We start from the raw sequence: 16,856 nt of genomic DNA on the forward strand, positions 1-16,856 counted from the left end.
CTTTTACTTTTGTTGTTGGCCCAAGCTATTCACAGTACTTCTATATGTATAGGTAGTCGTGTTATCCGGGCAACTACTGCACCTTTCTTACTGAATTCAACAGTGGGAACAGAAAACGAGGACGGACAAGTCTTGTCAAAAGAAACTGTGAAACTTTGCTGCACATACGGACTGGCGGCACCTATCACTGACAAGATCAGTCGTCGCCAGCCGTCGCCTTCCCCTCCCCTTCCTGTCCAGGCTTTGTCCACTTGAGGGTTGGCAATGCTAGTGTGGCCTGAGAGATTATTTTCTGAAGTTTGGTGCAAGGCAAAATATAGCATTAACTTCGGCACAGCTGGTTGTTGTGAATGGGATTTTTCACACTAGCTACTTGCGCAAATAGTTGTGATATATATATGTTTGCAAGGCTCTTGCACTAAACTTTGAATATGTGGTTTGGATAACAGAATAAGGGAAGTTGGTGTTGCCTCCTATGTTGATGAATCCTTTGTATTAGGCTCCAAAGAAAAATGTGTCCTTTTGACAAAAATTGGGCATGGTTAGCCAGAGATTTCTGGAACGGCTGATTTAACACATTAGGAAACAAACCTTATAAAAAAGAATGTATGGGTATAGGGACATTTTTTTCTAGAGGCCATCTGGGCAGCAAATCTTATGGTGCCGCTGTCGGGCAGAAGTGGGGAATGAGTGTCACTCAACGAAGTGTTGTCAGTGTTTGAACCTCAATAACAGATGCTGACTTCAAGAGGCAATTTACACAATTCATTTGGCCATCGCTGCAAAGCAGACTTCCTCACATGGCTCCAGTGGAACAGCAGCTACATGGCAGTGCGAATTTCACCTTATGGTGTGGCTTCGTTGCAATGCAGCTTATGCTGCTGTAAAGCCAAATCGTAAGGCGAAATTTGCATTGTCGTGAAGTTGCACCTCAAGGCAAAATCCGCAAATAACCTGCACCGATTAATTTGCTTATTCCGGGAGCTTCTGATTATTGGTTATTTTGGGCAATCCCTGCCGAGTCTGACTAATCTGTCGGCTACTCTGTATCACTATTTATTAGAATGCATACTTAATTCATTTTTGTTGGGTCCTCTATCTGACACCCTCACCTTATAATTGAATAAGTACAGCAGGTGTACAGAAACATGAGGTCGTTTGCATTATTGCATTCTTAGGACCTAGCATTTAATTGTAACTGGAAGCTGCCACCAAATGTCCTTTGGTATCTGTTTATGAATGATGACCAAGTCATTTGTGTGGTACAGCAAATGGTCTTTGGCCTAGTGTGACTTGTGCATTTTAATTTGCAGACGCATTATGGTAAACCGGTTTGTATCAACTTAGCAGAGGACTTGGCAGAATGCACACAAGTGCTGAACATACAGCAAAATTTTATCATTTTATCTCAGTACATTTATGTATGGCTTATGTACAGATAACAAGAAAACAGAGCAAGAACTAGAAAACACAGTGAACAAGAAAACTAAACCAGAAACCTGGTAAAGAAGGCAACCAGATAGATGTAACAAGCCCAAGTGATTGCAGCCTACCCACACATAAAGACAGCTGAACTCCTTTTCTGGCAGTACTTTCTTCTACATTTTTGACAGGCTGCAATGACTGGGTAAGTCTTATGTCTTGTTGGTGGATTCTTTGTAATATTCCTGGTTTCGTTCTCTTGCTCCTTGTTATTGTACATTTTGATTTGTTTTTTTGTTAGCGACATCTGCAGTTAAGCGATGCACAAAACATACTTAATTATCAATAAAATGTATTGAGGTTCACCACCGATCTGCACCTTCTTGTGTCCTGTAAGTTAATGTTCACTGGTTCACCATACTGAACCATTGCTCCCAGAGCTGCACCTTGCTTGTGAATACAGTAACACTTTCTGTATTGCCAGCGCTGTCGCCAGTGTTATCACAAGATGGTGACACAACAAGTTTCTGCTTGTGATGTGCAGCCTTCAGACTTTAATTAAAAATGAATCAAATTCCCATGCTGTAGTGGGGGACTCCAGATGTTGATCACCTGGGGTTTTTTTAACATGCAACTAAATCTTTGTGCATGAGCATTTTTACGTTACACCCTATCAAAATGCGGCCAGCATCGAATCTGTCACCTTGAGCTCAGCAGTGCAACGCTGTAAACACTGGCCTATCTATCGCGGTGGGTGCAGGCTTATTCAAAAGAACATTTATTTCATGTGCTAAGGTAGTCGCAGAAGAGTCACATCACAAGTTTTCGGGACTCCGAAGAAACGCTTGCATCGCAGGACAAACTGGCAAAATGGGAGGGTTCGACGGCCTAGGCATAGGCCATCACCGTGTTTGTGATGGTTGAGGAATCATTATAGAAATGCAGAATATAAAACAGTGGCCCACGTGGAAGATGATGTGCTGCAGCAGTACCTGTTGTTCTTTTAATGCTGTGCACGGTCGGCTCAGCTGCGGTTGTAATCGCACTGTACTCACAAAAAACCTATAGCATTGAAACTGCTGACATCCTTTCCGGTTGTGCTTGGGACATTGTCATTTGTGACGAGGCAATGCTTCATGTGACAACGACATTGAAAGAGGGAGGGAAATCCCTCCGTTGAATCTTCAAACCAGGGGCCGAATTCACAAAGCTTTTAATTCATAAGTGATGTTTGCCATTGGCTGGCCACTCATATGATGACTGGTTGGCAGCTGCTCTTACAAACGTCTCTAGTATACAAACTTTTTTGTGAATATAGGCCCAGTTATGTGCATAATTAATAAATATATTTATTTAGAACTGAAAAGAAGTCAGTGTGGTACAAGTTTGCTCTACTTGGTACCTGTACATGGAGTGGTACGAGGCCCCATCGGTGTAGGTTCATGTTACTGTAACTAGAAGAAAACACAGCCTCATTAGCTGCTTTTTGGGTGCACTGTGACATGGCCATGAAATAATTCCTCTCCATCAACTATGCACCAAACTACAAATTAGTTCAAGAACTCCTAATGTGGTAAGCACGTCTGATAATATATAAATGATGTCGGCTCAGAATCGTTCAAAGGTGCCCTGAACCACACCTTGGGTTTGCCGAAAGAAAACAATCCACGCATAGCATACGCTGTTGGGAACATCTCAGCCAAATTTTGCAGTAGTGCGCGGTGTGTGGATCCTGCAAGAGAAGTGCAGAGTCACCTTTCTCTTAAACGCTCTCTTTTGAACAGGAGCCTGTTTCTCACTCTTTTTTGGACACTTTATTTCATAATATAGAAGATTCCCATACATGGCTGCTTTTGGCCAATAGCGTCAATCAAGAAGGGTGTTTGCATCAGTGCACTTCTTACTACAGTTACTGTGCATATTTATTGACTTAGTTTAATAAACAGGCTGAAGTAAACGAAAATCTCCTTTCGAATTTTAATAATTACGTTCTTCCAGAAAAATCCGACTATCATCTGCTCACGCTCCGCCACGACTGCCCTGCTTATTGTTGTAGCCATCGGGTCTTCCTAATTTCAACTAGTTTTGAACACTAAAGAAGCCTCGATCCACACAAAACTTAAGGTCAGACCACAAGCACACTTGCCAGCGTGCTCACTCCTGGCTGCTCCTGGGTAGACACCTAGGCAGACTTCACTTCGTAATGAGAGCGCTTCAAAATGCACAAGATGTATGTGGCTACTATCTGTCTGTCAAGCTGGTGCAGGACAAAGCTAGTCCGTACCACGTAGCACGGCCAGACAGGAGCACATGAGGGCAGCACACACTCTAGCCCTGTTGTGCACAAAGCAAACAGTGCAGTTGCATCTAGCTTGCGGTCTGCTACATAGCATAGATTCCATGGCTGCGACGGGGTGCTTGCGACGAGTCCATTGGCTGAGCGCACTGCAGTATTGGCGGATCGTAGGTGCCGAAATCTAAAATAGTTGCATCTACGTGAACATCCAAAATCAAATTTGAACTGCGTGCCATGATGTTCAGTAGGCAGAGCGTTGTGGTCATGCCCTGCAACTGACGTAGCGTTCGCAGTGCAAATCATTGAAGAGGGAGCGGAAGCACCATAAACAGTATGTATTGCCAATAACTTCGCTTCTGCTGAACACATTGAAGATCTTTTTGTGGCAAAGCGTTTCTGAAATAGTCTAATTTAACTTCAAATCCATTTCTCGCCTTCGATAGAAAGTGGCTCAGGGCCCCTTCAAAACTGACACGGCCGTTTGGTGCTTTGTACAGACAACACAGTCTGTATTGCAGAGACAAGATATGTTACACTCTACAAATAACTGAACGATAAGATAACAGTAATAGTCTAGAATGTCTATAAATGCAACATTCCTAAGCACACACGTACTGTTCTGCTTGCCGATATGTCGTCGTGGTTGCCGTAATGGCGGTGATTGTGGGCGCTTCACTGGGCAGTCTGAAGTCCAGCACCTTTGAGGTGGCTAGGACGTAGGCATCCACTGTCACTGGCGTCTTCACGTACCCCACCGGACTGTGACACGTCAGTAGGAGAGGTGTACTGGCATAATGCAAACACATGAGCAAGAAAAATGTGACAGGGTCTAAGTTTTAGCCCTTCTAAGTAACGGAACTTGCATGTGTGTGTAGCTAGAACTCTGTTGCAGGCTGATTAAAACAGCATCCTTGTCACACAGCTTGTCACACAGCTTGTCACACAGGCGTGTATCATATCGGCCTGTATATATTAGTCCCTCACTGGTCTCAAACCTCAACAGGCAAGGTGCGCACACATGTAAAGCAGCCTACCGGCGCAACTAAATGGTATTAAATCTGTTTGCAAGGCATTAAGCACTGTGGCCTTCAAAAGCAAATTACAGTATGTCTGTGTGCCTTGGGTCACAGTGTATTCTATTTCATGCGCAATATTAAGGACACCACACATACAACGGTACGTGCCACATTAGGGTAGAAATAAACTGCTTTTCGGCAAAATAAATTTGTGGGCAAGGCCGAAAAAGATTATTTTTTAAAACCTTTAATTCTTCTTAATTCTGAACTGTTATGAACCTGAACCGAACCTGAACCGAACCTGAAAACTTTTAGTTTCGACGACCTGGTACTATGCAGTGATAAAAAGCTCTACTAAATGCTCTAAAAATTCTATCTTATTTGTGACTGCCAGAATTGGAGGCAAGCTACATTTTTATGTGTTATAAAATGTGATGAGCGTTTAATTTGGGCGTGCATTTGGTTCCGGGGCGCATACGAATCAGGTAAATACTGCCAAATGAAAATGTGGTGTGTTGAAATGAAGCAGTGGTACTGGGTAATTCGATCAGTTTTGTCTGTCCGGTCAATATCACATTAACAAAAGTCAACTAGAATAACAGAACGTAACAGCGTTAACAGAGAGTAGTAGTCTGGTTATGCGTCAGTTCAGAATTCGTCATAGAACATGTGCAGGGGAACAGTGAACATTGCCTTGCTCCTTGTTTCTCTGCTATGGTTCTGTTATGCATTCTGAACAAGCACAGAGACTTTGCTTTTATCAACAGTCGAGATTGTAAACTATGTGGAGATAGTCATGTTATGATATCTTCTGCTTGCTTCCTTGCAGCTTATACCAGGGGCTGGAATGGGTGTATTCACAGCTGAAAAACAAGAAGTGATAGCAGCTGTTCCCGTAGAAAACCCAAGGACAGACTACGTGCTGTGATATGACCTAAGAGGGCAGCTGCGCAGCATCCGCTGCCTCCATCTCTCCAGTCTTCGAACAGGGATGACAAGTCATGGAACGACGGCATGGCCCCCCCGAGTGCTGCGACGTGCTTCCTCTGGCGGCAGTTGTCGTGGATGGACTGCCATTGCCATGACAACGTATGTTCTAGGGTGTACCTTGCGAACACAAGAGGGGCGACGGCAAGCAAACAGACTACTCAGTGGTGTGACCTGTGGCCCTGTCCCACATCGACCGTGTGACATTGCCATGGTGCTTTGGTGTTTGCACAAAAGAGTGCGGAAGCCTCAGCGGCACATGACATTGCGTGCACATGACTTACTGCTACATTGTCAACATGTGTACATAAGAAGAGAAACTTCTCGCTTGTTTTTACTGAGCAAAACTGTTTGTGCTGCAAGTGATAGTCTCTTGTCCTAGGTTTCCCTGTGCCGCAGACATGGCATGCATGGCAGTGTGCTCTTTTGTACACGCGCATGCGCATCTGTGCCATTCTTTCTAGGTTATTTTGTAATTATTTTGCTTATGGCCATCTTACGGCCCTTTCTTTTTTCTTTCCCCCCTCCCTTTTCTTTTCAATGTATATGTGCTTATAGCTTGCATCTGACTGCTGTTTGGATTCTTATCATTTTTGGCTTGTTTCAAGTAGGAGCAGTAACATGCTTTACCCATTTGGGAAATGACGTTTAGACTGGCTCATCAGGTATCCACACTAACATTATTGTGTGCAGTCCTGTTGTACATAGTCGTTTTTAATAAGCATACTTCATTGAGCATTCGTTTTTAAAGATTACTAGCTTATTGTGCACCTCATCACCTTTGTTTCACAAAGCAAACATCTATAGTATTCGACAGTAATTAATGGGAATCGTAATTAAAATTCATTTTGACAAGCAAGCCTCTTATGATTTGCAAGTTTCATTTGCACTATCACAGTTTCACTGTACGTGTACAGAAATGCAAAAAAAAAGAAGATAAATTTCATAATAAACTACGATAGGCATAAAAGCTCTAATAGCGATGTATTGTATGTACAGTATAAGTGTTTTTTCTCATGACACACTAAGAAGCACCCCAGACCTGTGCGCATGTGTTGGTGCTTACAGAGTCATGCATATTGCATCACTGTTTTACCTTTGAATGCTTTGTAATCCTGTGCAGTTCTGTGGGGAGCTAAAGGTGCAGTGCTCCAGGATGCTATAATATAAAAATCATTTGTGCTCTACCTGTTTTGCATTCCTTTGTTGAAATATTTATTCAACAAATAATAAGCAGCCTAATGCATGAGAAAGTTTTGGAAAATAGATTTTCTGATGGTGTGTGCCTGTAATCTAATACGTACCTTCACATCCTGCGTTCTCATGCAGGCTTTGCAAAAAGCTGACACCAAAGGCAGTGAAATACAAGAAAGGTTTAGCTGGTGCATATGTGTTTTGACATTACTGTATATTTGCGAAATACCAGCTACGAAATGCAAATCTCTGTGCTTGTAGGGACTTCTTGTCATGCCTTGTTCAAGCCAGAATGTGGTAGAATGTTTACGTCATGCAAAATATCCTGGCAGGTAAAAATCTGACACTAGGGAGGTCATGCCACAGTGAAAACTTTTACATTGTTTGATGCAAGTACGTAGCCATAGGAAGCAATAACAGTCCTAAGTGATGTGGTTGAGCATTGTGTCGCCAAATGTCGCCACGAGCACTGTTTTTCGTGTTTCCATGTCAGTGTTCTGCTAAAGCAGTATTGAAAAAATGTAAAAATGTATATTTAGTGGCTAGAACTTTCCATTGGTTACGTGTGGAGAACGTAGAAGCCGTGTCGTAAACCCTTAAAGGGCTCCTCACCATGCCACATATAAAATTTCAGTTATATGCTGGATGTTGTTGCGTGCCCTCTTGGGAGCGTTCTACCATACGAATTTTTCAAATTGGTTCATTAATAGCTGAAACAAATATTTGAGTGCCGCAAACCCATGATTTCAAGAGGCGAGCATCTTCGCCAACATAGGCACTCTCTCTACTTGCCCCATCAGCCTCCAGTAGTGAAATTACTTCCCTGCGTTCTCCCATACAGAAGCTCAAGGATCGCGTGACGCATATGTCACAGGCCCTGCCTTCTTCTTTTTTTTTTTTTTCTCTCTCGCTTATTTGCTGTGCGCCACATTTCCGCTGACGGTGTCGTATACAAGCTGTTGCGTTAGTTTCGTTTCGCGCAGCATACGATTTTGCACGCTGTGCATGAGAACCCCTAGCTAGCGTTGTAAATCAGTGCTACTCGAACAATGAGGCAGACGCAAACGGATCACAAAGCATGATCGCATGCTGGAACATGGTAGAAAGTAACAGTTTTGCTGTCAGAGCGCGCGACTGAACGACATGGAAACAAGCAGGCGAAATGGTAGTACATCTCTTGGTACGGCACGAAGTAAAACAAAAACACTCATACATTCGGTTTGATTTTATTATTTCTCTAAACTTAATTTGTCTATTGAAGCAACAGATTACACAAATAACAGATGTTGCCTTGAATAATTTTCGAAGCTGCTTGTCGCTATTAGCGACATCACAGCACAGACACATATTTAGGCGCATATACTTCACCTCTCTGGCTAGGAGCGCGGCACCCGCGAGTAGGGCAGATGGCGTTTGGTTTGAAATTTCGGCTCTTTCCACAACACATAGCGATGTAATGCTTAGCAGACATGATTGTTAGCACGCATTGTATGCACTGCACTTGTCAGCTCAATATGGCCAGACCTTATAAGGAACCCTTTAAAGGGCCCCTTGCGAAGCTCCACTGCTAATTTTTGTTATATAGCTTTATAAGCCACCGTCTAGGGAATGTTATACTTGAATAATTTTTCAAATCTGTTCATTATTGGAGGAGATTGAAGAAATTGAACTGCCCTGCTACCATGCCACCAGGAGGCAAGTGCTACTGTAAACGGACACGCTCTCCCTCTTTGCCTCAACTAGCGTCCCCAAGCGGCATTCCTTCCCTGTCTTCTCTCGCACCAGAGTCGAGGGACTGCTCATGTTCATGGTCACGTACCAGCCGTGCCTCTTTTCTTTTATGCTGCATGACGCATCGCCAGTGGCAGTATTGCACGTTATGCATTGGATGATTAACCGCAGTTACTTGCCGTGGTTCATGATCTTGCAAGCAGTGTGTATTGCGTATAGGCATTTGTGTATGTGACCTTGGCTCTCACAAAGCATGGGCCTTTTGTTTGAAATATCAACCATTTTCGTGCCTCACAGCTGCTTCATGCTTCGCAGACACGATCACCACCATTGATCTAGGTGCAGCGCTTGTTTGTTTGCAATGCCCAAACATGGCGGGGGGCCCTTTAACAGCCGATTACTGTAAAATGTCCTTTTGCCTGTTGGCGTTAGTGTGACTGAAAGGTGCTGTTGAAAACACATTATGACTTGAAAAGAAAGTGCTACCTTAGAACTATAAGGCCATAACAAGACTTTTGACTAACCCAAACTTATGAGACGTGCTTTAGGTGTTGGAAGAGCAAATGGGAAGGAGTGCAGTTGCATTAGCAGACATGGCTTGATGGGTGACTGCTGCCACCCATCTGGAAGGCTCTTGTGATGCTCCTCTATGCAATACTAATGATTAAATGTGCAGTGTGATTAAGCACTGTGCATTTGTTAAAATGTAGTCGCTCATCGCTGCACATTCATGTAGTTTGCAGAAAAGTTTGTTTGCCCTAGGTTCAGAACTTTTGTTTGAAATTTCATGACGACTGACCATGTCCATAGGCGCTGACTTTCTATTTTCTGTTCTGTACACAGCAGTCAATGTTGTGAAATATACAGAAGATTTCTCTCACTGCTTGGCACTTGCAGCCCAAAAACGGTGCATTGCACATAAAAAAAAAAAAAAGATGGAGGTACAAGCCACATAATTCAGCGTAACACGAAGTCTAATACATTTAGTCGCAAAATATGGCATGTTTATCACATAAAGAAAGCATAGCAGATCTGAGCCTAATTACCACCAAGTGAGCAGAATGTCAAGTACATTTCTGTGCCCAGCGGCCACAGAGCATGCAATGGAAGTGGAGCGCGCTGCATACTGGAAGCACAAAGGTGCAGAAATGTGTAATTTTAGGTGACCATACGTCCATAAGTCGTAGATGTAGGACATGAAGCCAGTTATTTGTAAAAAGCATTGCACATTAAAAACAACTCCATTGTGAAATGCATGGAGTGAGACTCCTATGACCACCCTATACTTGCACAGCTTCTACAACATTGCCTGCTAAGTATTGTAAGTGTCAAGGAAAAAGAAGAAACCACATTAATTACTACTATTGTAATGTGACGTTATGCTGTAAACTGAAACCAGAGCTCTGGCAGATGGAAGCGACTCATTGAAATACTTGAAATACTCATTGAAATACTCATTGAAATGGCCTACCTGTCGTAGAGTACTGGGTCACATTCACTACATATGCCACACTCTTGACGCCTGCTAACAGCGCTACCTTACAAAATACTCGTGTCGGTGCCGTCCTATGCGCTGTGCCACTTCACATTACAGGTGTGTGGGGAAGTCGACTTTTCGATTGACTTGCAAGTCGTTTGCAGGACTGCGGAAGCTGCGGGACTCTTTAGCCAAAACGACGGCCAAATGCCCCGCGAGACGTATTCACCTGCGCCACGTCATCTGATGAATGCCTCAACAATTCACAGTATATGGCTAACATGTCGCGTATTACTGTATGTATCATGTACCAAGCAAAAATAGAACTCTATAAACCCACCAATAATTGGACAGTTGCGCCCAAAATTATATTCCGCTGTGCAAGGATATTACCTGTGTACGCCTCGAACCTTCGAAGGGCAGTGCTGCAAACAACTTGTGAGATGGAGTTTAGGGTTTGCTTTCTTCCATATCTTTGAAGTCCAGTTGTGAAACCCGGTGCACAAAAGAAGAAGACGTTGCGTACTTGTAGCATGGTTTTTAACAGATAGCGGGATGGCACATTGGAAAGTGGTTACAGGAAAAAAAAAAGAAAGTGGTTTCACGCACGTTTGCAAATATACATTGTTGTCTAGAATGAAGTTGTTTGCATGCTTATACAATATTGCTCAACTGCATGGTTATACAGTTTTACTCAAGTTGCACACTAATTAGCCATTCCAATCGGTTCCAGCATTGGAACCAGCAAATTCCAGCAATAATGTTCCTTGTGGGGCCACTTGCTTCGAGCGTACAAAGTGCCAAAATTTGCTTTCAGTGCTTCCTCTTGTAGACGGTTGACATGCCCCATACCACCGCATGTCTTCAGCCTGGCCTTTTGAAGAAGTTTTCCCTATAGACCGACCTTTTGGTGCTTTAATAGAGCCTGTGTAAATGTGCTTATTCTTTACTGCGAATACTGGACATAGCATGCAGAGGCTTTGGCACTTGTTTAAGGTGCATGGCTAGGTGCTTCTCTTTCAGAAAGAAACTGATCGAGCATGTTCAATCAAGAACGAGGAAGATATCAGGTGTTCCCTGCCTTGACAGTCATTGCTTCAGAAGCCAAAAAGGATGCAGAGAGGAAACAGGAGTTTGGCTACTTGAAGTCGCACTTCGTAACCAGTGATGCATACAATCAAACCTCGACATAACACAGGAAATCCAAAATGATTCTTGGCAACATCAGCAAGCAAAGAATGTGCGCGTGCAATGATTATTGTTTATAGCAGAAGTACGACATTCACTCAATTCTAACACACCTTTTTTTCCGTAAAGATGAACCAAAATGTGACATGCATGTTAGAATAGAGTACGAAGCCAAAAATACAATAGGTGGCATTGAAATCCCGCACCCTCACCTTTAAAGGCCATGCATCGCGAAACATAGGTGCCAGAAGCTCCTGCAAGCACCACAAGTTCTCATTGGATGCCATCTAAGCTGGTGTCCAGATCGCACCTCATTTTGAAATTTTCCCAATTCGGCATAAATTGCCTTTTCGCTCTCAGAATGAAAATCTGGTGAGGGAACAATTCTGGGCATCGCATTTTCCATTTCTCGTCGTGGAAAGTTGGGTGCACATTACCACTGAGGGTGCATTAGAATCAAACAAACTGCATTTTTGTGCTGCATACAACTTCATTGTAATGAAATTAGACTGTACCTTTGCTTCATGTTTACAGAGTGATGGTTTTCCCATGTAGCGTGGCCATTATTGCTGCTGACCTCAGCACCAGCAAACTTTACAATTTCTTTAGTGTGGTATAACTTGGAGGAGTAAAAAACAAAAGGCAGATATTTTTATATTTTGGATTTTTTTCCATTTTCAGTGCAAGCAAATTCTTTTGTTCATGCTTTTCGGATGCTTCACAATTTAATATAAAATTTATCAAAAATTCTGAGCCTATTTAGTACAAGCAACTTTTTCGTTGCTTGTACTAAAAATGCAAGTGATTAAGGTAAAGTTTCATGTATCACAGTACATATTGCAACTCACTTCTCTAAATAAAACGACAACACATTAAGAGCAATGAAATGAGCACATTTTTTGGGGATAAAGACAGAGTTAACGTAGTGCACATACCCATAAAGCTACAGTACTTGCTAGCACAATTTATGTTCATTTAACTCATTTTCCTATGGAAACTAAGGTGTTCTTGTTGAGACATATACTTTGTGTACAAATGTGGAGTGCGCTTCATTGAAGACAAGGATGTTTGTGGAAGCTTTTATTCATATATTTTCCTTCCAAGGGCTTCTAAATCTGTCAACTGCAAGGCAGAATCACTAACAAGGAAATATTGCATGAGAAAATGCATGTCATCACTATCTGTGTATCATCACAATTTGCATAGGCAGTATGTGTAACTACACTACAGAAACATTTTACGATTCAGAACCCTGATATTAAATTACCCCTGAAATTTGGGGTAGTGGCTTACTAGACAACAAACTTTCAAATTCGCAGATCTTAATTTTCAGCTAAGACAATGGTGAGAGTCATTTGGAACAACTAGCATTATCTTGAGAACTCACTACGTTTCTGTAAAACAAACTAATGGGAAAGAACTTGTGAAAGGTGTGATCCACATCAACACACATAAGTTATTAAGCTTTACACAGCCTTGTGACCGTAAGTTGTGAATCCTGGGCACCTTAGTAAATACATGTGCGTAGTACAAGTTGAAGGAAGCTTGTGTTATATTGTGCCAGGATTGACTAGAATGGTAGCAGCAGGTGGAGAGGCTGAAGAGCCAACACTTGCAAACCTTGAAATGTCTCAGACAGTGACAGCTCTGCTCAACAAAGCAGCACAGCTGTGACAAAAGTAATGACAAGAACCACTATGGTATGTGCAGCTTCATATATGAGCTTTGGGCTGAACACAGTCAGCACAAAGAGGTGATACCTCTGGATCACCATCAACACCAAGTACCACGCAGTGGTGGCTAACTTGGCCAACAAGAACATGCAACACACCAGTAGCCGTGTCCTACCATGGTCCCGCTTAAGGTCTTGATTTTGGGGCTGCATGAACCACTTCCAGAACATAAGCAACCAGAAGATGAGACTACTGTATGTATGAGATACCATTAGGAGACCAACTAGAAGTGGATTATAACTGCCCACTCCAACATAGCCAGCTGAAACGCTTATAGTGGACAGCTTGTTGGAGTTTCCCTGATGAAAGTGGCAGCACATGCCAAACCAAAAGTACAGCAGTGCTCTGTAGATCGCAGTCAAGGGAAGCTCGCTTAACAGATTGTTAACAGCATTCTCCAGGACAATGACAAGTGCAAACATGGGGACATTCTGAGGCACATGGAGGAGCAGACAGAGCAGAACCCATGACTGAATCACAGCTATCAGAAAGTCGCAGACGTTGCCCGAGCGGTACTGCTGGAAGACGCCAAGGACCACCAGAAGGGGCAGGTACCAGTAGAAGTTTTCAACGCCTTCGGCATCACCGTAATATATAAGCTTCATCTTGTACAGGCACAAGTCTAACAGTGCGAGGTAGAGGAGGAATGAAGAGAACTGCTTCCCTTGGCGCACAGACGTCACGATGACTGCCACGATACCCGCAAGAATGAGAAATGCCAGTATGTGACGATGGCTGTTCTCGCCAAGCCAGTCTCCTATGTCGGGAACGTGGGCCCACTTGTCACCAGTACTGTTCCACGAGCGGAGTACCCTGAGAAAAGCCATGACGTTAAAGCCCTTTCTGAAAGTGAGCAGCGGGCTATGTACACTGAGGCGAGAGTAATAGAAGCACAGAATCAAGACAACAGTCGCTGTGACAAAGTACCATGTAAGGTGTTCTTCCTCAATAAAACTGGAAGACACAAAGCTGATTCCATGAAGGATCGTACAAGCAATAATGAAGAGCTGTGGAAACTCTGGAATCTCGAGACGGTAAAAAGGCCAGAATAAGAACGAAGTTGTCAGGGCCGTAACTGTGGCTGAGAGCAGTGACAGAAGGCCTGACCAGGTACCATTACTACAGCTCTGACTGGATGGGAAGAAGGCACACAATGTGGAGTACTCGAAGAAGGCTAGCATTGCACTTAGGACAAAGGCGGTCTGACGTATCTGGGGAATACGATGGCTGTAGCCCTGAACCACAGACAACATCATCATGAATAATGTCAGTGAACCTTTCAGTGAGACTGATATGCCAGTTCCCACAAGCGTCATATCAACCACAGTACTGGCACTTAGAAGGGCACTCTGAATGTCAGACATAATGTTCAAGAACAATGATTGTCTTGCTGCAGCTTCTTCCCGAGTGCTGTTCTGGTTACTGTAAGTTACATTCAGGAATGTGCATAAGGCTTCCTTAGCCTGCACAAAAAGCTTGCTGTCACTTCCAAACTCTGTTTGATACACAGTAAGCAGCTGCTGCAGATTGTACTGTAGGAGAAACAGTCGCTCCGCAGTTGTGTAGTTGGCAGCACCAAGGACAGCTGGCACGGCGATTCCAAAGCTGCCCTTTGGAATAGGAAGGCCCATGAGAAGGCTCAGTGTAGGAGCGACGTCTACCTGAGCCACTGTTTCTGGGGCTGCCGTCTGCCAGGGGTCAAGCGTCCATCCACGCGTTGGGATCAGTATAAGTGGAGTCATAACTTCAAGTTCGGAGCTGCCGCCATGGTTTCCCGCTGTGGTCATGCCGTGGTCTCCCGTAACCAAAATGAGGTGGCTCTCATCTGTCCTTTTGCTCAAGGACCCATGTATCACAGACAATATATCATCCATCTCGGCGAGCTTGCGGTCGACGAGTGGTGACGACGGGCCGTGGGAGTGGCCGATGTGGTCGAGTCCCAAATAATGCAGGACAAGGACGTCCCAGTCACGAGCCTCCATCTCGGATGGCACGTGCCGCGACACATTCCAGTCCACCTCGGTGTAGTCCGAGACGAAGAAGGAAGTGGTGCCGTCATGACGATCGAAGTGGCCAGGTAGTATCCTTAGCCAGGTGTCGTCGCCGTAAAAGGCGACGCGAAGGCCTGCAGTGCGCGCCTGGTACACCCAGTTGTCCTCGCTGATGACAGCTGCGTTCAGGTTGAGCACAACGTCGCCGAAGCCTGGCACCGTGCCGGTCAGCAGCGTCTTGATGCGCGGCAGCGTCACAGTGGGCGAGTAACCCTGACAGCGGTACAGTGCCGCTCCGTTGCTTCGAAGCAGGGAAGCGACGAAGGGCATAGAGTTGGGGCGCGATGCAACGAAGTCTAGCCGGAGCGCGTCGATTAGAACGAACACCAACTTAAGCTTCCGTTTAGCGGCAATTGCTGTCGCCGGTTTGGCGGCTTCAGACACTCCGCATAATTCATAAGGATAATTTACTTCCTCTGCGGACGAGTGTCCTGCCGGTTTCTTTACAACACCGAAGAAGCCACACCCGAATAGAGCCAGCCCGATCATATAGGTGATCGCGACGAACCAGAGAATGCACCATTGCTTGGTGTACATGTTGGGTTCTTCCCGTTTTCCGCTGCAGTGAAGTATATATGGCCCTACACGAAGAAATCAGTTTTGCTTTGAAGGGATAGGACTGTTAAAATACGGTAGTTCTGGCATTTTCATCCAACCGCTCATGGTGGGCTGTCTCTGGCCTGTGTGAGCGCTATCGGTGTGTATGCACAGCTGGTTTTTGTGTCTGTATAGCGCTAGTTTTAGTTCCAGTACGCCGACTACAGCTTGACCGGCATTTTTCAATCGATGTTGCGCTGATGTAGAGTGCGAAAAATTGAAACGAACATTCCGTGGCGTTCATTTGAACACGTGCAATCACATGAGGCGTCACAAGTCTACAGAAATGAGTGATTCGACACAGCGGTCGCATTTTCTAACTTCCGCGCTATCATCTTGAGAAGGGTGCATCTCCGGCATCTGCGAAGCTCGCACAGTCGAGGCGCGGACCATCAACCGCAGCCAATTCCGACGAATAGAAATGCAACTTCAAGAGCGCGAAGCACGACGGAACTTCATTGTCAGTTGGCATCTGTAGTGCTTGTAGTACGAAATGTGAAGTCACAGAACACCTGTGGTAAAGTCACGAAATACAAACTTGTACATGAACCAGCTACACGCCCCGGATCGGCATGACGCAGTGGGTGTGACGACGGCCAACTCCATTTTGCACGAGATGCTCAGAGCCAAGTCAGAGCCATGCTACTCAGAGCCACTCGGAGCATCATGAACCAATATACTCAAGGCGACCGGTTTGAGTATAGATCCATATTGAGGGCAATCCGGCACGCAGCGGGAAAACTAAAACAAAAAAAAAAAACAAATGTAGGAGCATTGGTAGGAGTGGCTGTGACCTGTATAGTATGGCTTTCATAATAGTAAAACGTGTCAGGAAGCGATACATAGACATCTTGTTTTTGAAAAACGCTTTCCAACATCGTACAACTCTGTCAAAACATTACGTGTTCGGCGGCTGTGGTAACTTCCGAGATCGGAGACGGCCTTACTAGGTTGGCTAGTCTTACGGAGACATGCGCACTTAACGCTACTCTGTTCTTGCTCAAATCTCGCAGAAAAGAATAGATGTATTAACTCTATGAAGATAACATTTTATGATTTGGATTGTTCAATATAATACTTGGCCCTGTTATTGGTCTGGTTTCCCAGAAAAATAACGCCAGGTTAGCCACGTTGCATTCGTCGATGTCCAAACAAGGCGTCTAT

At 44.2% G+C, this 16,856-nt stretch overlaps 2 protein-coding genes across 2 annotated transcripts in view; one reads left to right on the forward strand and one right to left on the reverse strand.

The window, feature by feature from the left end:
- The window catches only part of Arl5 (ADP-ribosylation factor-like 5), a 40,584-nt gene extending 33,676 nt beyond the window's left edge, over positions 1 to 6,908 (forward strand). The window contains exon 6 of the mRNA XM_075681951.1: positions 5,564 to 6,908. Coding sequence (XP_075538066.1) covers positions 5,564 to 5,615 — 52 coding nt within the window. The 3' untranslated portion in view covers positions 5,616 to 6,908. The remainder of the gene's footprint in view (positions 1 to 5,563) is intronic.
- A 5,470-nt stretch (positions 6,909 to 12,378) lies between these two features.
- On the reverse strand, positions 12,379 to 16,337 carry PIG-G (phosphatidylinositol glycan anchor biosynthesis class G). The gene has a single exon (XM_075681950.1). The coding sequence runs from the start codon at positions 15,630 to 15,632 to the stop codon at positions 12,963 to 12,965; it is 2,670 nt and encodes an 889-aa protein (XP_075538065.1). The 5' UTR covers positions 15,633 to 16,337; the 3' UTR covers positions 12,379 to 12,962.
- Between the last annotated feature and the right edge of the window lie 519 nt (positions 16,338 to 16,856).

The sequence above is a fragment of the Dermacentor variabilis genome, chromosome 2 (genome assembly GCF_050947875.1).
Source record: "Dermacentor variabilis isolate Ectoservices chromosome 2, ASM5094787v1, whole genome shotgun sequence".
Classification (NCBI taxonomy): domain Eukaryota; kingdom Metazoa; phylum Arthropoda; class Arachnida; order Ixodida; family Ixodidae; genus Dermacentor; species Dermacentor variabilis.